Source organism: Anomaloglossus baeobatrachus, chromosome 6 (genome assembly GCF_048569485.1).
Source record: "Anomaloglossus baeobatrachus isolate aAnoBae1 chromosome 6, aAnoBae1.hap1, whole genome shotgun sequence".
Taxonomy (NCBI): Eukaryota; Metazoa; Chordata; class Amphibia; order Anura; family Aromobatidae; genus Anomaloglossus; species Anomaloglossus baeobatrachus.
The window spans coordinates 251,930,958-251,955,554 of NC_134358.1; the positions used below are offsets into that span (position 1 = coordinate 251,930,958).

At 46.9% G+C, this 24,597-nt stretch overlaps 1 protein-coding gene across 1 annotated transcript in view; it reads left to right on the forward strand.

Moving 5' to 3' along the window:
- Window positions 1-5,289: 5,289 nt before the first annotated feature.
- The window catches only part of PXDC1 (PX domain containing 1), a 79,313-nt gene continuing 60,005 nt past the window's right edge, over window positions 5,290-24,597 (forward strand). The window contains exon 1 of the mRNA XM_075316486.1: window positions 5,290-6,265. Coding sequence (XP_075172601.1) covers window positions 6,010-6,265 — 256 coding nt within the window. The 5' untranslated portion in view covers window positions 5,290-6,009. The remainder of the gene's footprint in view (window positions 6,266-24,597) is intronic.

Consider the following 24,597-nt stretch of genomic DNA (forward strand, 5'->3'; position numbering starts at 1 on the left):
TCCCACTGTGACGCACAGATCGCTGTGTGTGACAGCGAGAGAGCGACGAAATGAAGCGAGCAGAGAGCAGGAGCCGGCGGCAGCTGAGGTAAGCTGTAACCAAGGTAAACATCGGGTAACCAAGGTGGTTACCCGATATTTACCTTCGTTACCAGCCTCCGCCGCTCTCACACTGCCAGTGCCGGCTCCCTGCTCTCTGCACATGTAGCTGCAGTACACATCGGGTTAATTAACCCGATGTATACTGTAGCTAGGAGTGCAGGGAGCCAGCGCTAAGCAGTGTGCGCGGCTCCCTGCTCTCTGCACATGTAGCACAGCGTCGTTATGATCGCTGCTGCTTTTGCTGTGTTTGACAGCTAAGCAGCGATCATAACAGTGACTTACAAGGTCACTGTTACGTCACAGAAAATGGTGACGTAACAGCGACGTCGTTGTCGCTGTCGCTATGTGTGAACCCAGCTTAAGATCAGCTCTGCCATCAGTTTACGTTTAGCATTTCACTACGACTCTGGAGATAAAAAAAAATCAATGGAAAAAAAAAAATCAATGGATGGCTGGATATATAAGAACTAAATCTTAAAAGGCTTGTCTCATCATATTAATGGGACTTTAACATTGATGGCCTATCCTTAGGATAGGTCATCAATGTCTTACCTGTGAAGGTCAGACACCCAGCACCCCCGCCGATCAGCTGTTCTCAGTGAGGCTGTGGCCAGGTACTGCACTTCTGCCCCATATTGATTAGAAAAGGGGACAAGTATTCAGTTCCTGGCTGCGGCTACATATCCCAGCAAATGGTGGGAAAGGCTTATATCGCTCCACCAGTCAACTTTACAAATGATGATACATCAATTTTTTAACATTCATTGCAGAAACATTTTTAATATACAATTATTATCATCCAGATCCAATAATTAACCATGCATTGAAAAAGAGACTTACATAAAATGTATATTTATAGATAGATTTGGCATATATCTCTCAAATACAGAAACTTGAACTATATGTATTATTGGTAGGACAGTGTAAGAAGATATAAGTATAGAGTACTGTAGTGGGATAAAATAAACACACAGTATTCTTTTTATGTCAAAAAAAGCATAAACAAGTTAGCCCCAAGAAATATTACCCAACGCGTTTCGCCTCCTTGGGTGGAGGTTCATCAGGTTTATAAATATTACATATGTTCCATAGTGTATCACACGTTGTAATATATCAGTTTAGATTCTCATTCTTCAAATAAAGATATTTTCTCATGAGACCATGCCTGTTTTCTGACAGGAGAGGAGGACTTTTATCCACAGCCTTACATCCTTACAATCAGCTGAAGGGGACTTCTGTGGTTATTTAAACCCTCCATCCCCCTTTTGTCTCTTCTTATCAATATAAGAAGCAGACTGCCTTCTGATGAAACAAGCAGAATGTTTTTCCTGAATGGATTTATAAAAACAACTGATTAACCATTGAAGGGTTAACTGACCTGTTATGGGCTGAGAGCCCTCTGTTGTGAAATATTTCATCAGAGTGAGGCTATATTTATGAATGGAAAAGAGGTCCCACTGATGAATTCTATTACATTGTAAAAATATCTTTATTTGAAGAATGAGAATTTAAGCTGATATATTACAACGTGTGATACACTATGGAACATATGTAATATTTATACCCCTGATGAACCTCCACCCAAGGAGGCGAAACGCGTTGGGTAATATTTCTTGGGGCTAACTTGTTTATGCTTTTTTTGACATAAAAAGAATACTGTATGTTTATTTTATCCCACTACAGTACTCTATAATTATATTTTCTTATACTGTCCTACCAATAATACATATAGTTCAAGTTTCTGTATTTGAGAGATATATGCCAAATCTATCTATAAATATACATTTTATGTAAGTCTCTTTTTCAATGCATGGTTAATTATTGGATCTGGATGATAATAATTGTATATTAAAAATGTTTCTGCAATGAATGGTAAAAAATTGATGTATTATCATTTGTAAAGTTGACTGGTGGAGCGATATAAGCCTTTCCCACCATTTGCTGGGATATACCGCTAGCTGGTCCACTAGACTGTATTTTATATTGTACTTTAGACCCTTAGGGTATTTTATATTTTTCTGAACACCCCCCCCCTCACTTTATGTTTCAATATATTGATATTTAATAAAAGTTTAACGAAAAATTTTTTTGGAGTATTTTTTCTGTGATTATATTTTCGGGTTACTCCCCTTTGATTGTTTTTTCTGTGATTTCCTGGCTGCGGCTACTATACTGTTTACAGAGAAATGCTCTGCAACTTCGCCACTGGGCAGTTTTGGCTGCTGCCAGCACTGGGAACACCGGATGGGCAGGGATACTGGATGTCGCACCAACACCTATGAAACATTAATTATCTATACTAAGGATAGGCCATCAATGTTAAAGTTCTGGACAACCCCTTTGATTGGTTAAAACAGCAAAATGCTTGTAAAAATAAGAAACTTTACAGTTTAATTGCTATTAAAAAATAATTTCTGTTCTCAAAAACTAGAAGGTTTTGAAATGTTATTTATTTATTTATTTTTTTAACAATATTTTTATTCAAATTTTCCAATAACATAACACTGGCATAAGCGAATTCAGCATTGTAAATTCAATACAAAAACATTACATTGTCATGTTTGATCATCACAAATTCCATACCAGTCTTTAAAATTAATAACTGTAACATGGCAAGATAAAGCAAAGGAAAGCAGCGACCCCTTATCCCATCATACTTATTATTCCCGCCATTGAACCCTTATGAACATGGTAATGACATAGAATAAAGAAGCCCCCCTCAAAATCGGTTGAAATTTTATTTTGCCTCTGCAGATATATCAGCTTTGGCTGGTCTTCCTTGGCAAGGAGCACAGAAGTTACAAGGTCTTTGCTATAGAGCTTGTCAACATTGCCCTGAAGCTGGATTCAGATCTTCTGCTCTTCTCTCATACTTGCAGCTTGAAAGAGTGCACAGTTTGGGCCAGCTGGGCAACCATTCACCAGGAACGATGGCCATGTGGCCATCAGTATGTGATATGCATATTCCCAGCCAAAATCCGACTAGCTGGGTGCAGCTTGGCTCAATGCAAGTGTATTCAGCAAGACCATGCCCATCTAGATTCTGGGCTGTAGTATGCATATCACATGCTTATGGACACGTGATCGCCATTCCCAGCTATAACACCAGAGTGACACAGTGTCTGTAGACTTGTGAATTTAGACCAGACAACCCCTTTTAATGGGTAGTTTCCTTTCAGTAATTGAATGTCACTGGCTGCAGATTACTGTAAAGAAACAAACCGTGCTGACTCCGCTGCTCCTGGTGTCTGGCATTGGCTTGGTCACTGACATCAGATGATTTTGGAGCAGTATTCTGAAGTTTGAAAGTTATCCTGTATCTATGGGATGGGGGATAACTTCCCGATAGCTGGAACCACCAATCCTGAGATGGAGCTCTGAAGAGCCTTGTGTGGATGGAGCAATCGATCTTTCGTACGGACATTTCTAAGCGTAGCATTCAGCTCGTCTTCAACACTCTCATAACAATAAATGAAGAGGAGGTGTGCATTACTGACCACTGCTCCATTCACATGGGGCTCTTCTGAATCCTGGTTCTCTGATCGGTGAGAACATCAGTGGTCGGACCTCATAGATAGAGTATAACGTCCATATTTGAGAATAATTCTTTAACTGCTCTGACATTGTCTCCTGAGGGCCCATACACATTAGTCTTGGCTGATATTGTTGTTGGTTCATTGAGCATGGGGACTTATGTTTACTATAAGTGATGAGTAAGTGTGCTTGCCACCACTCATTACTCAATTGAGCTTCGGGGTGCCTGATTGTGTCTCAAGTATGAAATGTAACAGACGTCAATGGGAAAATCGAGGGTACCCGAGCACCCCGATGTTCAATCAAGTAATGAACAGTGACAAGGACGCTCACTCATCACTTTTCACTATATTTTTATATCAATTCTATTTATTCATATGGACACAGCTCTGTGTGATGGTGAGCACAGCTATGTCTGAGGAGATAGACACAACTCTGTATGATGGTGAGCACAGTTATATCTGAGGAGATGGAAACAACTCTGTGTGATGGTGAGCACTGTTATGTCTGAGGAGATGGACATGAGCTCTGTGTGATGGTGAGCACAGTTATATCTGAGGAGATGGACACAGCTCTGTGTGATGCTGAGCATAGTTATATCTGAGAAGATGGACACAGTTCTGTGTGATGGTGAGCACAGTTATGTCTGAGGAGATGGGCACAGCTCTGTGTGATGGTGAGCGCAGTTATTTCTGAGAAGATGGACACAGCTCTGTGTGATGGTGAGCACAATTATGTCTGAGGAGATGGACATGAGCTCCGTGTGATGGTGAGCACAGTTATATCTGAGGAGATGGACACAGCTCTGTGTGATGGTGAGCTGAGGAGATGGACACAGCTCTGTATAATGGTGAGCTGAGGAGATGGACACAGCTCTGTATGATGGTGAGCTGAGGAGATGGACACAGCTTTGTGTGATGGTGAGCTGAGGAGATGGACACAGCTCTATATGATGGTGAGCTGAGGAGATGGACACAGCTCTGTATGATGGTGAGCTGAGGAGATGGACACAGCTCTGTGTGATGGTGAGCTGAGGAGATGGACACAGCTCTATATGATGGTGAGCTGAGGAGATGGACACAGCTCTGTGTGATGGTGAGCTGAGGAGATGGACACATCTCTGTATAATGGTGAGCTGAGGAGATGGACACAGCTCTGTGTGAAGGTGAGCACAGTTATGTCTGAGGAGATGGACACAGCTCTGTATGATGGTGAGCTGAGGAGATGGACACAGCTCTATATGATGGTGAGCTGAGGAGATGGACACAGCTCTGTGTGAAGGTGAGCACAGTTATGTCTGAGGGGATGGACACAGCTCTGTGTGATGGTGAGCTGAGGAGATGGACACAGCTCTATATGATGGTGAGCTGAGGAGATGGACACAGCTCTGTATGATGGTGAGCTGAGGAGATGGACACAGCTCTGTATGATGGTGAGCTGAGGAGATGGACACAGCTCTGTATGATGGTGAGCTGAGGAGATGGACACAGCTCTGTATGATGGTGAGCTGAGGAGATGGACACAGCTCTGTATGATGGTGAGCAGAGGAGGTGGACACAGCTCTGTGTGATGTCAGCCATAGTCCTATCTCCACAGCTGTAGATTTGGGAGGGTGCAGAGGGCGGCACCGTGTGAGGGCTCTGTGACATGAGGAGCCGGGCATTCCTCAGTGCACAGCTCTAGAGCACAGCTCTCCACAAAGTTCCTCATCCTGCGTCTTCCTGGCAGCGCTGCACTGAGGGCGGAGGGAGGTCCGGTGACAGCAGACACTGCCGGGGGTGGGAGACAAGTTACACGTAGCCTGCCATCGCCCCTGCCCTGACAGCAGCGCCCTGCAGGAATGTCGGGACATAGCGGCACAGGGAGGACGGCGCCCCCACACCGCGGAGCGGGCGGGATGCACTAGAGAAGTTCGCAGACTTGGCGCAGGGTCCAGGAGCGGCTCAGATAACAATGTCCTGTGTGCAACTGATCCGGGGACAGAGCGCCGGGATCTAGTCACTGCTCGCCCGGCCACTGCTGGGCACATCAGGGCTGCCATCTAGTCACTGCTCGCCCGGCCACTGCTGGGCACATCAGGGCTGCCATCTAGTCACTGCTCGCCCGGCCACTGCTGGGCACATCAGGGCTGCCATCTAGTCACTGCTCGCCCGGCCACTGCTGGGCACATCAGGGCTGCCATCTAGTCACTGCTCGCCCGGCCACTGCTGGGCACATCAGGGCTGCCATCTAGTCACTGCTCGCCCGGCCACTGCTGGGCACATCAGGGCTGCCATCTAGTCACTGCTCGCCCGGCCACATTAGGACGCATCTAGGCTGCCACGTTGTGTCCTCTGGTTGGGATGTGGGTGTCGGGTGCGCAGCGGGCTGAGGATGGCATCAGCTGTGTTTGAGGGCACCTCCCTGGTGAACATGTTTGTGAAGGATTGCTGGGTGAACGGCATCAGGAGACTCATCATTAACCGCAAAGGAGACGAGGAGGAATTCTTCGAGATTCGGACTGAGTGGTCGGACAGGAACATCCTCTACCTCCATAGGAGTTACTCGGACCTGGGGCGGCTCTTCAGGAGACTGCTGGAGTCCTTCCCGGAGGACCGAGGGGAGCTGGCACAGTCGTCTCTGCTGGAAGGTGGGTGACTGCCAGTGCCATGTATACCCAGGATGTGTGAGCACCGGCTGGGCAGTGATGGACCTCAGGGCCATGTATACCTAAGGGTATGTAGGCAACAGCTGGGAAGCAATGGACCTCAGGGCCATGTAGACCTAGGAAGTGTGGGCATCGACTGAGCAACGGTGGACCTCAGGGGCAGGCTATATATATATGTAAGGATGTGTAAGCACTGGCTGCGTAGTGATGGACCTCTCAGGGCTATATATATGTAAGGTTGTGTAAGCACTGGCTGCGTAGTGATGGACCTCTCAGGGCTATATATATGTAAGGTTGTGTAAGCACTGGCTGCGTAGTGATGGAACTCAGGGCCATGGATATCAAGGATGTGTGAGTATCGGTTGGGCAACGATGGACCTCAGGGCCATACCTAGGGTGCGTGGGCATCAGCTGGGCAGGAATAGACTTCAAGACAATATATACCCAGGATGTGTGGGCATCGGCTGGGCAGGGATGGACCTCAGGGCCATATAGACCTAGGATGTGTGAGCACCAGCTGGGTAGTGATGAACCTCAGGGCCATGTATACCTAGAATGTGTGAGCATCGACTGGGCCGTGATGGACATCCAAGCCATGTATATCTAAAATGTGTGGTCAACGACTGGGCCATGTATACCCAGAACACTTGGGAACCAGCAGGGCAGCGATGGTCCTCAGCTCCATGTATCCCTCAGGATGTGTGGGCATCAGTTGGTCTGTGATGGACTGCAGGGCCATGTATACCTAAGGGTATGTAGACAACAGCTGGATAGCGATGGACCTCAGGGCCATGTATACCTAGGATGTGTGGGCATCGAATGAGCAACGATGGACCTCAGGGACATGTTTACCTAAGAATGTGTGGTCATCTGCTGGGCAGTGATGGGCCTCAGGGCCATGTACTGTATACCCTGAATGTGTGGGAACCAGCTGGGCAGCAATGGACCTTAGGACCATGTATACCTAAGGATTTGTGGGCAACGGCAGGGCGGTGATGGACCTCAGGGCCATGTATATCTAAGACGTGTAGATATTTGCTGGGCAGCGATGGAACTCAGGGACAAGTATACCTCAGGATGTGTGAGCATCAGCTGGGGAGTGATAGACCTCAGGGCTATATATACCCAGAATGTGTGGTAACCAGCTGGGTAGCGATGGAAATCAGCTCAATGTAAGCAAGTCAAAGGTGAACCCCGGCACACTGTGTGGTTCCCCAAAAAATAAAACAATTTCAAATCTTTGGTCTATTTTTTCTTTATTGCAGATAGGTGAAAGAAAAAAGTGCTGTACAATGGTAGAGAGTCCACCTTGAGACGTTTCGGCCTTAGGCCTTCATCCGGTCGGACAATCTGACCATATGGAGCCGTCTCTGATAAGTAAGATGGAGTGTAGTATGATCAGAGGAAATATAGAGAACTCTATTGAGGTTATCTGCCTTTAACTTAAGGCCTGGGTTCACATTTATTGTAAGGTGGCTGGGTCAACTGCCACAAAAAATCCTATATATAAGGTAATATGGGAGGATCTTGTCAGTTTATAGGAGAATTTTGTGGACTGTCACTATATACCTGCAAACAGGATATATAAAGGGATCTGTCAGCACTAGTGGAAGAGAACGCAGGCAATGCAATGTTAAACGGCTACAGTCATGTGAATCTCTAATTCAAGGGACTTAGTACCTCCTATGGTCAAATGGGATCAAGGTAATAAAAGCCTTCGATGCTATGGGTCAGCCACAATGCGCTGGAGAGAACCCTCGATCTGGCTATGAGAGTCTGTGGTATATGGAATCCTGTGGGACAGGTAGTCCTCTCAGTGTCAGTGATCATGTGCGCCGTGCATCCTGTGTCTAAGGACTTGTGGACAACCACAGGGTGGTAATGGACCTCAGGGCCATGTATATCTAAGATGTGTAGGCATCATCTGGGCAGCGATGGACCTCAGTGCCATGTATACCTCAGGATGTGTGGGCATCAGCTGGTCTGTGATGGACTTCGAGGCTATGTATACCTAAGGGTATGTAGGCAACAGCTGGAAAGCGATGGACCTCGGGGCTATGTATACCTAGAATGTGTGGACATCGGATGAGCAACGATGGACCTCAGGGACATGTTTACTTAAGGATGTGTGGTTAACGGCTGGGCAGTGATGGAGCTAGGGCTATATATACTTAAGGATGTGTAACCACCGGCTGTGCAGTGATGTACCTCAGGGTCATGTATATCTAGGATGTGTGGGCATCGGCTGGGCAGTGATGGACCTGTGGGCCATGTATACCTAGGGTGTGTGGGCATCGGGTGGGCAGGCATAAACCTCAGTACAATATATACCCAGGATGTGTGGGCATTGGCTGGGAAGAGATGGACCTCAGGGCAATGTATACTTAGGATGTGTTAGCATTGGTTGGGCAGTGATGGATCTCAGGGCCATATATACCTAGGATATATGGGCATCAGCTGAGCAGTGCTGGAAGTCAGGGCCATGTATACCTAGGATGTGTGGGCATCGGCTGAGCAACGATGGTCCTCAGGGCCATGTTTACCTAAGGATGTGTGATTAAATGGAACCAATCATCAAGATTCATGTATATAAGCTAAAGTCAGTGCTGTACTGGCACTATCATGCTAATTCTCTACATACCTTTGGTGGTAAGCTCAGATGTTTAGGTTTTGAAATCCAAGAAAGTAAAGTTTATAAAATTGGCATCTGATTGAGTGACAGCAGCTGATGATCTGATAATATCTGGGGGGGTATTCACAATTATCACCTCCCCCTTTTAGAATTAGCATAAGTATTGTACATTGGTTGTGGGTAAATCCCAGTGGGTAGATGGACCTGTGGGTGTGACCGCCTTGGATAGTGGGCAAGACGGCTTGTTTGGTGGGCGTGGTGATGTTTCCTCCCTCCACCATACTGATGCAAGGGGGAATTTCACCCCTCCCTGCACCTCTCCCATCTGGGTCTTACCCCCAGACCTCCACTTCTATTATAATCAACTGTATGCCCATGTGGGTTTAGAAGATTAATGTATCTTCCTGGTACCAGCTATGTCGGCTGAGGCCCGCCCCTTCTGGTCACATGGGAGTGACATCACCAGAGGTCCCTCTGGCCACTGGGATTTAGTCATTACCATTATACAATCGATGTAATTTTTCTCCTCCAGGACCTGTGGTGAGGTCATACCCATGTGACCAGAAGGGGCAGGGCCTCAGCCAATAGGAAAATGTTGCTTCCTGTTATCAGCTTTGTTGGATGAGACTCCATCCCTTCTGGTCATATGGGTATGACCTCACCACAGGTACTGGAAGTGAAACGTTAAATCAATGGTATAATACTTATGCTAATTCTAGCAGGGGGAGGGGATAACTATGAATACCACCCAGATATTAGCTGATCCTCAGCTGCTGTCAGTCAAGCAGCTGTTGATTTTATAAACTTTACTTTCTTGGATTTCAAAACCTAAACATCCGAGATAACCACTAATGGTATGTATAGAATCAGCCTGATAGTGCCAGTACAACACTGGCTTTAGGTTATATACGAAAATCCTCGTGATTGGTTCCCTTTAACAACTGGGTAGTGATGGACCTCAGTGCAATACATACTTAAGGATGTGTAAGCACTGGCTGGGCAGTGATGGACCTCAGGGCCCTGTAAATCTAGGACATGTGGGCACCAGCTGGCAATGATTGATCTCAGGGCCATATATACTGTACCTAAGGATACGTGGGCAGTGATGGACCTCGGCTCCATGTATACCTAAGACGCGTGGGCATTGATTAGGCAACGATGTACCTCAGGGCTAGGTATGCCTAAGGATGTGTGTGCATTGGCTGTGCAGTGATGGACCTCAGGACCATGTATACCCAGGATGTGTGGGCATCGTCTGGGCAGGGATGGACCTCAGGGCTATGTATACCCAGAATGTGTGGGTATTGGCGGGGCAGTGATGAACCTCAGGGTCATGTACCCCTAAGGATGTGTGGGCACTGGCTGGGCAGTGATGGACCTCACAGCCTTATATACCTAGGATGTGTGGGCAGAGGCTGGGCAGTGATCGATCTCATGGACATGTATACCTAAGATGCGTGGGCACCAGCTGCGCAGCAATAGACCTCAGAGCCATGTATACCTAGGACGTATGAGCATCGACTGGACAATGATGGACCTCAGGGCTATATATACCTAAGGATGTGTGAGCATCGATTAGGCAGTGATGGACCTCAGGGCCATGTATACCTATGATTTGTATGCATCGGCTGGGCAGTGATGGGCCTCAGGGCCATGAATATGCAGGGTGTGTGGGCATTGGCTGGGCAGTGATGGACCTCAGAGCCATATATACCTAGGATGTGTGGACATCGGGTGGGCAGTGATGAACTTCAGGGCCATGTACCCAGAATGTGTGGGCACTGGCTGGGCAGTGATGGACCTTATGGCCATGTATACCCAGGGTGTGTGGGTATCAGCTGGGCAGTGATGGACCTCACGGCCATGTATACCTAGGATGTGTGAGCAGTGAGGGACCTCAGGGCCATTTAGACTCAGGATGTGTGGGCATGATCTGGACAGCGAAGGACGTCAAGGCCATGTATACCGAGGATGTGTGAGCATTGGCTGAACACTTATACTGTATACTAACTTTAATACTAAGTATACTTAAGTCATGACCAAAAGTTTTGAAATTGATTCAATTTATAGTTATCACAGTTTGCTGCTGCAGTGTTTTTAGATCTTTTAATCAGATGTTTCTCTCCTAATTGAAGTACAATTATAAGCATTTCATGAGTTGTTACACTTTAATTGACAAATATATCAAGTTTATTCCACAACTCAATATTTACAGTTTTGATCCTTTTTTTCAAGACTTCTGTACTTTGCCCTGACGTGCTGGATATCATCTTGTGGGCCAAATCCTGACTGATAACAACCCATTCTTGTCTAATGAGTGCTTGGCATTTATCACAGTTTTTGTGTTATTGCTTGTCCACCTTGCTTTTTGAAGTTTAGTCACAAGTTCTCAATGGGATTGAGATCTGGGGAGTTTCCAGGCCATGGACCCAAAATGTCAGTGTTTTGTTCATCAAACACTAAGTGATGACATGGTCTCCATCATGCTGGAAAATGCATTGTTCATCACCAAATTGCTCTTGGACCATAGGGAGAAATTGTTCTTGGAGGATGTTTAGATACCATTCATCATTAATAAAATGAAATACAACCCCACACATGAATGGTCTCAGGATGCTTTATTGTTGACAGGACACAGGACTTATGATAATGTTCAACTTTTTTTCTAGACAATCATTCTTTTAGATGTGCCAAACAGTCTGAAGGGGGCTTCATCTGAGAAACTTTGCAGGACGTACAGGGATTGGATTGCAGAGAACTGTGGTTACCATTTTCTCTGATGAAGCCCCCATATATCTGTTTGGAATATCTTTTAGAATAATGCTCCGGAGAAGAGATGGTGAACGCTACCATGAGTTGCAGACACTTGTGATTCGCAGTTGGAGCCACTTGGGGGTTGCAATTGTAGACACTTGTCAGTTGCAATCTCACACAGTTGTGTGTCACAGTCATTTGTGGATTTCAGTCACAGTCACTTGTGGGTCAAGGTCACTCAAGCCACAGCCACTCGTGGGTCACAGTCACTCATGAGTCACAGTCACTTGTGGGTCACAGTCACTTGTGGGTCACAGCCACTTGTGGGTCACAGTCACTCGAGTCACAGTCACTCGAGTCACAGTCACTCGAGTCACAGCCACTTGAGGGTCACAGTCACTCATGAGTCACAGCCACTTGTGGGTCACAGTCACTCGAGTCACAGTCACTCGAGTCACAGCCACTTGAGGGTCACAGTCACTCATGAGTCACAGTCACTTGAGGGTCACAGTCACTCATGAGTCACAGTCACTTGCTCACAGTCACTCGAGTCACAGCCATTTGTGGGTCACAGTCACTCGAGTCACAGTTACTCGAGTCACAGCCACTTGAGTCACAGCCACTTGAGTCACAGCCACTTGAGTCACAGCCACTTGAGGGTCACAGTCACTCATGAGTCACAGTCACTTGTGGGTCACAGTCACTCGAGTCACAGCCACTTGTGGGTCACAGTCACTTGAGTCACAGCCACTTGTGACTTACAGTGGCAGCAACTTCTGAGTTGCGGTCACTTGTCGGTGACAGTTAGATACACTTGAGGTCACAGTCACGTCTGCGTCACATTTTCTTATGAGTCACAGTTACTTATGAGTTGTAGTCGCAGCCATTTGTGGGTCACAGTCACTTGTGTTTTGCAGTTATAGACACTTATGGGTCACAGATAGCCATTTGTGGTCACATTCACTTGTGAGTTACAGTGTAACCCCTTTCAGGATCATTACTTACGATGTGGTACTGCGACTTGTCAGTGTTAATTTGCACAGCCACAAATCACTATTAAGCCTTAGCCTTATCCAGATGCCAGACTACTCCTTCCTAGCCACTGCTCTATTCTACTACCCTAGTATGATATAACTGATGCATCTGTGAAATCTGATCCTAAAATCAGTCTTAAGCCCTGTGCACACATTACAGTTTTTGCTGTGTTTTTGGTGTAGTTTGTGGCGCTAACCTGCATGCATTTCCTTCCCCAGCAGTCTATGAGAATTCTAAAGTGCTGTGCGCACGTTGCTTATTTTTTTCCTGCAGTTTTGGGTGCAGAAAAATAGAAGCATGATGTCACTTCTTTTTGCGTTTTTCTCTGCCTTTTTCTTTTGAATATATTGAAAAAAAACGCAGGAGAAAAAAACGGATGAAAACGCGTAAAAAATACACTGAAAACGCGGCAAAAACACATGCGTTTTTGATGCATTTTTTCAGCCAGAGGGTGCATTTTTTACTGAAGAAATAAAACTATATTGTGCACACATAGCCTTAGGCCTCGGTTTCACTTGCGTTTTTCATGAACGAGCGCAATCTGATAAAACATTGGATTGCACTCGCACCAGTGCAAAACTATGGGGCAGTGTCCATCTGCGATTGAGTTCTCATACCACATCGGCATGCGGAATGAATCGCAGCATGCTGTGTTTGGCAGCGAGTCTCGGCTTACGCACCCCCATACAACTCTATGGATGTGTGAAACATCGCACTGCACTCGCATGTCATCCGAGTGCAGTGCGATATATGCAGAGACAGGCAGCGCAGGAGATGGGGAGAAAGTGCTCCCTCTTCTCGTAGCTGTGACCTGATCGCATCACAGTCGCATGACCCTCGGCTGACGCTCACAGCAGAGGGTCATTAGCATATCGCTTCCAATGCTCTCACATCACAAGCTGTGCGCAAGTGGAACCATAGACTTACTTGAATAGATGGAACTCATTACAATTATTTTAACCTTAAGCAGTAAAGGACAGTGTGAGCTAGAAAGGGTTAATGAAATTATGAATCCACTTTGGTGTGCATGTAAAGGTCCAGTCACACTAAGCAACTTACCAGCGATCCCAACAACGATAGGGATCGCTGGTAAGTTGCTAGGAGGTTGCTGGTGAGATGTCACACTGCGACGCTCCAGCGATCCCACCAGCAACCTGACCTGGCAGGGATCGCTGGAGCGTGGCTACATGAGTTGCTGGTGAGCTCACCAGCAACCAGTGACCAGCCCCCAGCCCCCAGCGCCGCGTGGAAGATGCTGCGCTTGGTAACTAAGGTAAATATCGGGTAACCAACCCGATATTTACCTTGGTTACCAGCGCACGGAGCTACACGTGCAGAGAGCAGGGAGCAACGCACACTGAGCGCTGGCTCCTTGCTCTCCTAGTTACAGTACACATGGGGTTAATTACCCGATGTGTGCTGCAGCTACATGTGCAAGGAGCAGGGAGCAGCGCACAATGCTTAGCGCTGGCTCCCTGCTCTCCTAGTTACAGCACACATCGGGTTAATTAACCCGATGTGTGCTGCAGCTACATGTGCACAGAGCAGGAGCCGGCACTGACAGTGAGAGTGGCGGAGGCTGGTAACAAAGGTAAATATCGGGTAACCAAGGACAGGGCTTCTTGGTTACCCGATGTTTACTGTGGTTACCAGCCTCCGCAGAAGCCGGCTCCTGCTGCCTGCACATTTAGTTGTTGCTGTCTCGCTGTCACACACAGCGATCTGTGCTTCACAGCGGGAGAGCAACAACTAAAAAATGGCCCAGGACATTCAGCAACAACCAACGACCTCACAGCAGGGGCCAGGTTGTTGCTGGATGTCACACACAGCAACATCGCTAGCAACGTCACAAAAGTTGTTCGTTAGCAGCGATGTTGCTAGCGATGTTGCTTAGTGTGACGGGGCCTTAAGGGGCTTTATCAAAAGGTGATATCTCTTTGGGTCAAAATCCTTTTGTGAATGCTGGCTTTTTATAGTAGTGATTAGAAGTAGCCTATTTTTGATGTTAACTATTGGTTGGACTATCCCTAAATGCGGCCTCATCTGTACAGCAGGGTAAACTGGATGGCTCGAGAGCCTAAAAAAATGAACAGTTATAAAGCTGCCACTGCCCTTCCCCCTCATAACGATGAGGAGGAAATGGTCACCAGAGCTGGGGGTGGATGATGTGCTCGTGGTGGGAGACGTTTCTACACTGAAAAGCATCATAGTCCCATTAGTGAAGAATATGTTCTGTCTTATTAGGCATGTCTTCATATGTTATATAAAGTTCACTTTTAGTGGATCCTCGAGAACTAAAATTCACATATAAGAGTATGTATAATCAGTCCCTCCTTCCCTAAGAGTGGCTATGTTCCTTAGGGTACTTTCACACTTGCGTTGTTTTTTTTTTGGCGCAATCCGCTGTCTTGGGAAACAGCGGAATCCGTTAACGGATTCCGCTGTTTCCCATAGACTTGCATTGATGACGGATTGTGCCAAAAGTACCTGCGTTGCTTCCGTTGGCCGACGCTATGTTGCTTCCGCCGAGCGGAAGCAACGCAGAACGTAACGTTAAATGCTTGCGTCAAAATGACGCCAACCAATGGATTCCGTTGGTTCCGTTAAAATTTATAATGGTTCCCTATGGTAGTGGATTCCGTTGCTAAGTGCTTAACAACGGAATCCGCTGCTGGATACCGCTAATTTCAACTGAGCATGCCCAGAATGAAAAAAAATGAAAAAAGAAAAAAAAACAGCCGACGGATTCCGTTAGACGGACGCCTAACGGACGCCAAAACGGATGCAACGGTCCATTATTTCACAGGAATCAGCTAACGGATTACTGTGAAATAACGGATCCGTTGCATCCGTTGACACCACAAAAATAACGGATGCGTCAAAACGACGCAGCAACGGACCCAGCGGATTTCTCCCAACGCAAGTGTGAAACTAGCCTTAGATAGCTGTTAGATGACACTATTACTTCCAGCTTGTCCATATACACATATGCTTGGTTCAGATGAGATCAACGAGAGCAGATAAAATGCTGCGAGGCAGCTCTGGTATATAGTGCCATTAATTTCCACAGAGCTTTACTGACATGATCATCACTGTCCCCATTGGGGCTCACAATCTAAGTTCCCTATCAGTATGTCTTTGGAGATTGTGAGGAAACTGGAGAACCTGGAGGAAACCCACACAAACATGGGGAGAACATACAAACTCCTTGCAGATGTTGTCCAAATGGATTCTAAGGCTAGTTTCACACTTGCGTTGGACGGGATCCGTTGCTATCCGCAGCCTTGAGGAATTACGGTAACCGTTACAGGAAACCGTTATATTCCTCATAGACTTCTATTAGCTACGGATAGCAACGGATGGTCTTGCATTGCATCCGCCCCGCAGCGCATCAGTTGTTTTGACGCTGACCATCAGTGAGCGTCGGGCGGATGGAACGCTGCATGTAACGTTTTTTTGAGCAGCGGAAACCTTTATTTTTCACTGCGCATGCTCTTTTTTTTATTTTTTTTATCACAAACTTTATTTTATTTCTCGGTGGCCGAACGTTCAGCTGAGCGCTCGGCCGCCGGCATGTCAGGGCGCTCAGCTGATCCGCCGGCATGTCAGGGCACTCAGCTGAGCGCTCGGCCGCCGGCATGTCAGGGCGCCCAGCTGAGCGCTCGGCCGCCGGCATGTCTGTGCGCCCAGCTGAGCGCTCGGCCGCCGGCATGTCAGGGCGCCCCGCTGAGCGATCGTCCGCCGGCATGTCTGTGCGCCCAGCTGAGCGCTCGGCCGCCGGCATGTCAGGTCACTCAGCTGAGCGCTCGGCCACCGGCATGTCAGGGCACTCAGCTGAGCGCTCGGCCGCCGGCATGTGATAGCGCTGGCTATTAAGAGCGATCAGCTGATCGTTCACAATAGTCGGCTGCCGGTAAACTGTAAGAAGAAAAGAAAAAAAAAAGCTTTCCGTTATTTTGTACGATCCGTAGCATTGCGTTGTGCCACTATATGCAACGCATCCGTTGCATGCGTCACACAATGCAATGCTACGGATCCCGTCCAACGCAAGTGTGAAACTAGCCTAATTTGTAGTTCAGCATCCCCAATATCATTATTTGGGAGGCATTAAAAGGGTTTCCACCACTTTGATACTCATGCAGGTGGTAGCAATGATCGACGGGGAGGCTGGGCTTCGGACTCCCAGCAATCCGATATTGATGACCTACCCTAAAGAAAGGTCATTATTATCAGAGTCCTAGAAAACTGCTTTGTTTTAGCTGTCCCTGCTGAACTGACGCGGAGGATACAGTGGTTTTATCAGTGGATTTATTTCCATTTCTGAAAGAGATAAAAAGTAAATAAAGATTATTGTTGGCTATGCAGAGCTATCATTTTATTAGGTGGCCATAGACTGTAAAGGCCCCCATAAACATTAGACTAAACTTGTCCAAAAAAAAACAATATTGGTAGGATCCTTCCAACAGCTAATGTGTATGGAGATGTCCCTAGAAGGAAAAGATATCGGTACATCCAACGTAAAATAATTTCTTTCTTTATTTTCACATGGTCTTAAAAAAGTCCATCCATATTCAGAAGACCCTGACGCATTTCCGACGCAAAAGAGCGTCCTTAATCATTGGGCGTGTCGAGCTTTCCTCCACTTCGTCTGCTGGAGATCTCCCTACTTTACCCCACTAGATGATGCCAGGGAAGAGAAGAATCCAGCCAGTTACATTCTCCCGGCGGCTGATCCTCTTTATTCTATGAGAGACAAGCCTCTACAGTGGCTCTCTCATGGGCTGCTTTCACACTTGTGTTGTTTTGCAACAGTCACAATCCGTCGCCTTGAGGAATTATGGTATCCTTCAAAATATTTTGCAGGATTCCGTTTTTCCCCCATAGACTTGTATGGACGACGGATTACGACTGATGGCCTTGCGTTGCATCCTCCGCGCGACGGATCAATCGTGGAATGACTAACCGTCGGGCGGCAGGACGCAGCATGTAGCGTTTTTTGAGCGGCGTAATCCTTTTTTTCACTGCGCATGCTCAGCTCATGTTTAATCATTGAAAGCAATGTCTTTCTCTCTCTCCGGCTTTTGTGAACGATCAGCTGATCGTCCGGCGGCTGGCTTTTGTGAACGATCAGCTGATCGTCCGGCGGCCGGCTTTTGTGAACGATCAGCTGATCGTCCGGCGGCCGGCTTTTGTGAACAATCAGCTAATCGTCCGGCGGCTGGTTTTTGTGAACGATCAGCTGATCGTCCGGCGGCCGGCTTTTGTGAACGATCAGCTGATCGTCCGGCGGCCGGCTTTTGTGAACAATCAGCTAATCGTCCGGTGGCTGGCTTTTGTGAACAATCAGCTGATCGCCCGGCGGCCGGCTACTGTGAACGATCAGCTGATAGCCCGGCCGCCGGGTGATCAGCTGATCATTCACAATAGCTGGCCACCGGTAAAACAGTAAAAAAACCCAAACAACGGATCATTGTTTTGCAGCATCAGTCACATCAGTTGTTCCACTATCTGCAACACATCCGTTGCATCAGTCACACAACTGATTGTGACAGATGCAAAACACCGCAAGTGTGAAAGCAGCCATAGAGAGCACAGGAGCGCTCGGTTGAGTGGAGCGTTCTTGCGTATCAGGGAGTTGGTGGGCATAGCTGTAGACTAAACAACCGACAGTTATCCAGTGGGGATTGCGGCCCTCAAACTGGCCATACACATTAGATGTTTGTTGGCTGAGCGATGCTCTGGGCTCTGGCTGGCAATCATATCAGCCAACTTTACCATACACAGGAGCACTTGTTCAATGTGAACGGTGAGACTGGGCAGTCACGTGAACGCAAGTATGTAATTTGCGTACATACGGTCATCTGCAGACTAGACGTGTTAAGCCTCACCCAATACAAGTGAACTGACCGAGGCCGGATATGTCTAATGGAAATGTGGCTGGAAGTATGCAAATCGCTTACTTGCAGTCACATCACCGTTCGGTCTCACCTGAGTTTTCATGGCCAGCAGCTGAGATTTGTGTGATTTTTGAACAAGAAGTGTCCTGAAATCATTTATTGGTTTGGAACTGGGTTTAGAAGGCTTATGTGTGTGTGGATAATCCTTTTCAGTATAAAAATAAACAAGGAATTCCGGCTATTAGTCTTATCTCAGTGCTCTTTAAAGGGAATCTGTCTTCAGCTTTTCGCTAACACATCTAAAAGTAGCATGATATAGAAACAGAGACCCTGATTCCAGCCATGTATCAGTTAAGCCCCCGTCACATTTATCAACTTACCAGCGATCCCGAAAACGATGCGACCTGATAGGAATCGCTGGTAAGTCGCTGGGAGGTCACTGGTGAGATGTCACAGTCAGACCTTACCAACAACTCAGTAATGATACAGGTGGCAGTAGCGACCTGTATAACGATCTCTGCTGTCATTGGAACCCTGTCACACAGTGTCAAACACAGCGATGTGTCCTGCCCAGCAGGACATTGCCTTTGAAGAATATGGTCCAGGACATTCAGCAACGACTAGAGATCTCACAGCAGGGGCCAAGTCGTTACTGGATGTCACACATAACGAGATCGCTGTTGCATCACCAAAACCATGACTCAGTAGCAATGTCGCTAGCGATGTCGCTTAGTGAGACGTGGCCTATAGTTTTTTGTGTACACTGTGCATTGGCAGAAAGCTGGGGGCAGAGTAATACAGAGTTCAGAAATAATAGAGGACTAAATGGCAGCAGTCCTTTAGTGGTAACCCTTTGCTGCTACACTAAGCAGACCAATAAGTGATACATCGCTAGAATCAGGATCTGATCTCTGTCTTTATAGAATGCAGTTTTGTTATTAGGTGGCAAAAACCTGGTGACAGATTCCATTTTTAAGATCCAGGGACACATTTATTTTACCGTAAGGGCAAACAATAAAGAAAATGCTGTGCCATTTGACTACTCACTGCTAACAAAAACTATAGTGGACTCATAGTTAAAGGGTTAGGCCGGCATCACACGGTACGATCTATCATGCGATCGCACGAGCGATCGTACCCTCCCCCGACGTTTGTGCGTCACGGGCAATCAGTTGCCCGTGGCGCACAAAGTCGTTAACACCCCGTCATACGCACTTACCTCCCGGGCGACGTCGCTGTGGGCGGCGAACATCCACTTCCTGAAGGGGGAGGGATGTTCGGCGTCACAGCAACGTCACACAGCGGCCGCCCAATAGAAGCGGAGGGGCAGAGATGAGCGGGATGTAACCTCCCCCCACCTCCTTCCTTCCGCATTGCCGGCGGGACGCAGGTAAGCTGTGTTCGTCGTTCCCGGGGATGTCACACAGAGTGATGTGTGCTGCCTCGGGAAAGATGAACAACCGGATCACAGAAGGAGGACCGACATTTTGAAAATGAACGTGTCAACGAGCAACGATAAGGTGAGTATTTTTGCTCGTTCACAGTCGTTCGGAACTGTCACACGCTACGATATGTCTAACGAAACCGGATGTGCGTCACGGAATCCGTGACCCCGACGACATATCACCCGATATATCGTAGCGTGTGACGCTGGCCTTATTCCCATCTCCAAGATCCTATCCCAATATGTAGGAGGTGTAATAATAATAATAATAATAATAATAATAATAATATTATCAGTTACCTCCAATTAGAAGTGTAGAATAGTTCTGCTGATACAGCCATGTCTCTTACCTCATGTGCAGGGCATTGCAACTTATGGTAGTTTTTTGTTCATGGTCTGTAACCATGGATGCCTATCTGTCGCTATATGAGTGGATATATCCATAGATACCTAAGCTGCAATGCCCTGCAAATGAAGTAAGAGGCCTGGCTATATCAGGGGAACTATACTTCATTTCTAATTGGAGGTATTTGCTAATATTACAATTATTATTACAAATACTACATATTGGGGGAGGATCTTACAGATGGGAAAACCCCTGAAATAATTTAACATCAGGAAACGTGCTAAAATAAAAATTATCCATAGCTCTTTATGCTCCAATGGCTTGGTGGTCCTGGTTTACTTTGCTGCTCTGATGATAGGCAGTAATGTATGCCATGTGCCTGCCATACCAATTAATTGTTGGATATGTGCCGCCCCAGTGCAGACCGGAGTGCTCGGATCCAGGGTGGTCGTGGCTCGAGGGGTCTGGACCCGGGCTCGGCTAACACTCCGATCCTTGGAGAGGGGATATTTACAGGGGAGAAGTTTGTGACGCCACCTACGGGTTGCGGTAATGGAAGTACTGCCGCTGCTCGAAAGACTCCCAGGGCAGATGGTGGGGAGCAGCAAGGTGTCAGTCCCTCTGCAGGTAGGGAAGGTCCCGGCCTCTGGGGGATTTTTGGTTTGGGAGCGCAGGGTGGAGGGGGAACAGGGTACTCACTGTGGGTAGTCGTAATGCAGGATGAGGATTATAAAGCAGACACTTACACTGATGATAAACCAAAGTCTCTGTGCATCACAGTCTTTACAATGGAGCCCGTCCAGGTGTCCGCTCCCACCGGTGTCACTTGATAGTCCAGACTCTGCCTCCGTGCACAATTTAGTTTTCTGTTGTGGCCCCTTGGCATGAAGCTATTATGGCCCCGCTACCTATGTGTAGGGCAGCTGTGCTCTTGATGGCTGGCACTTGGGATTTCAATTGGTCTGCTTTTTATGGAGAACCCTATCCCCCGCGGTGTGCTGTCGCTTTCAATCTCTGAGCTCTTAGGGAAGTTCATAAAGATACTCTCCCTCCCAGGTTAACTATCAGGACGGATGAATCGGCTCCCGACCTAGGGTCCTGTACCCCGCCATGCTCGGTACCAGTCAGTTCTTTTGAGTTTCTGATGCCGACAGTCCTCCTAGACTATATCCGACGCACCCTTTCCAGCTTTACCATCCCACTGGTGTGTCTAACACGTTTGATGTCAGGTGTGGTTGGGTTTTGTAGTGCTGATGGGGTGACACCGGTTATTGGGAACGTGGAACCATGAGGGTTGGGTCCTGCACCCTGGGGGGCACGATGTAGTTCCCTGTAGCACCCTGATATAGTCAGGGGCGCTACAGATACACATCATTGCTGCAGCAAAGTAATGAAAAACCACCAAGGGAGTATACGACATATGGCTAGTTTTTTTTTTCTTTTTAGTATTCGCACATTTCCTATCGTTGGCAAGGCGTCTGTTCCTGGACTACCTGTTTAATGATGACAGCTGTCCTTGTTTCCACTGCCTGGCATCTTTACCTAGAATTGCTTGCAGCTTTTTGCTTAAATGCTACCCCCTTCTTCATATACTGGACATAGGAAATTACGAGCAGGACCATACTTCTGTAAAAAATACCTCTCCTTGTTATTAGGGACGGATACTGCCCGAGGCTATCTTCTCCTGGCTAGTGCATGCTCGTATTTACTGCATATGCAGCTAGTGATGTGACCACTGGAATCCTCTAATGCCAAGACTGCCCCATTTGTGACCGACCTGACGTAGTAGTCCTAATAGAAGAATTTTAATTAGCCTCTATCTATTAGCTCATTGTAATGCAGTGATAGTGCTCAGACGTGTTCCTGCCCTTCCTATTCGAGGTCTGACTTGTAGCATATGACTTCCTGTTTTCCAGGCAACAAGTCTTCAGTGTACTGTATGTTGTATCCAGTTCACTGCCTGCCTATTTTCCTGCCCTTTTCTGGAGACGTATCATGCCGGCGTGGAAAGACAAAATAATAAGAAATAGAAATTAAACACAATTGAAAATTAGCATAGTACCTGTGCACCTCAATTGTCCAGGCTGAAAAATAGATGTACCCTAAATATATCCAACTTACACTTTACAAAAGTTCAAATAGAGATTCTGCTTTTTTTCGCCATTAAGGATGTAGGCAGATGGCTGTATAACATGGATGATGATGACATCACAATGCTCAGACCGTCCAGCGGCTCTCCTGACCTGAGCGTGAGAGCTGCATAGAAATACATAGCGTCACGATCAGGTCAGGAGAACCGCCGGCCGATCCGAGCATTGCGATGCCATTATCATCCGTGTTGTCCGGCCCAATAACTCCACCCTAAATATGAGAGCAGCAAGATACAAGGTGGCCATAACATAACCTAAGGTGTTTGGAGCCGTGTGCAGACTCACCCAGTGGACAGAATTGGCTGAAAATTGGTACGTATGCTATTCAAGACATGGGGAAACAGAAGGCATCTTAAACATTTTTTATACCAAAAATCCCCACCAGGTGAAAAATTGGCGCTGTACAGTGAGCGAGCAGCCCAAAAACCATGTGCTGAATTGGAGATGTGACAATTGTTCCACAGACTAGCATATGGCCGCCATCATGCACGGTGATCATGTTCATCCTATGCAGAACATACTCGATGCTTGCGTGTAACGTGTCTGGTGGGATTCTGCGCAGTTACAAAAAAATGTGGTCTTTGAGGTCAGACAGGGTGTCGACATTTCCCCCATAAACATGCTCTTTCAAGTGTCCCCACAACCAGAAAGCACAAGGATTGAGATTTATGTGGCCTCTGGCAACCTGTGAGCACTCCTTTAAAAGGGGTGTTGCCGTAGCTCCACATGTGGACCCGTGGAAGCCCAATTTGTGGGCGAAACGGCCGTCGTCCAGTCTTGAGGAGCCAGCTCACAGTGTGCCTCCGGCTTTCTACTATGCACGTGTTTGAATAAAAGAAAATCCTTCACAGCGGACAGAGTGCGGTCATCCTTTATTCTCACCTTTATCCATGGATTTTGTTCTATGACGAGCACCTCGCTCCTGGATTGTTGGACTTTCCAGGCTCTCCACCCGGACTCGGGCACAGGCGATACCGCAGACGTTACTGCAGGTAATGTGCAGTGGTGCAGGACTCAATTATCTCCCTTTGCTATACGTCTTGTTGTTTTCCGGTCCTTGTTGCACACTGCTTTATATTACCGGGACTTTGTGCTATTAGCGGTCTTCTTAAATACCTGCCTGTAAAAAGCCCTGTGTCATGGAGGATATGGAGAGTAGTGGAGTGGTACCGTCCACTACCACGGGCTTGTTAGCTGAACGTGCTGATGCTGGCTCCTTTTTTGGAGATTGTAATTTTAAAAAAGACACCGAAGTGTTGGGTGTGAAAACTCTGGAATTTCAGATACAGAATCTGGCGGAGAAAGAAGTCAGACTGTTTTGGACTATACAATCCCTGCAATCATATGTGGATTGTGATCGTGTGCCACGTGGACTCCGGGTTATGAAAACTCTTTCCCATTTCCAGGAGGATTCCACGTTTACTGCACAGTGGGAAGGCATTCAATTGGAATGTTCTAAAAAATTATTGCAGTTGGTTTTGGATAAAAACAAAGATAATTATACCGCTTTGGTTGCTGAATTAATCAATTTAACATCCCATGTCCTTACCCCAGACATGATTTCTGTATTAACCAAGGGTTTTAAGTTTTGCATTCCTGATAGTTTTGATTTCGCTGAATTTAAGGTTGATCTTTTTAAAGCCATCAGAAAGATTCACCTATACAAACATTTCCAGGCAATGCCTGATATATCTACAGACGTACCGGCTGGGCATGTTCCCTGTAGTATAGCTGGTCCCCAGGTGGGTTTGATGGGAGCTTTTGATTCTGATGTCCTTCAAGACGCTAGATTATTACTCAGTTTGAGTGATCCGGATTCTATATCTGATACTGTTAGTAGTAACACCGACCCAATGGTGGATAGATTTACCAAAGGGGTGAAATCAGATTTTTGTCCCCCTACTGTACCAGGAAATTTAATCGATCTATACCAGGAGGCTGTCTTGAAGGATATCGAATCTTTGGTGTATCCTAAACCAATTCTAAATATAAGCCGGAATGAACAGGCAGCGATAAGTGTCATGCAGGGCTGGGAGGACACGGTGTTCCGGGAGGC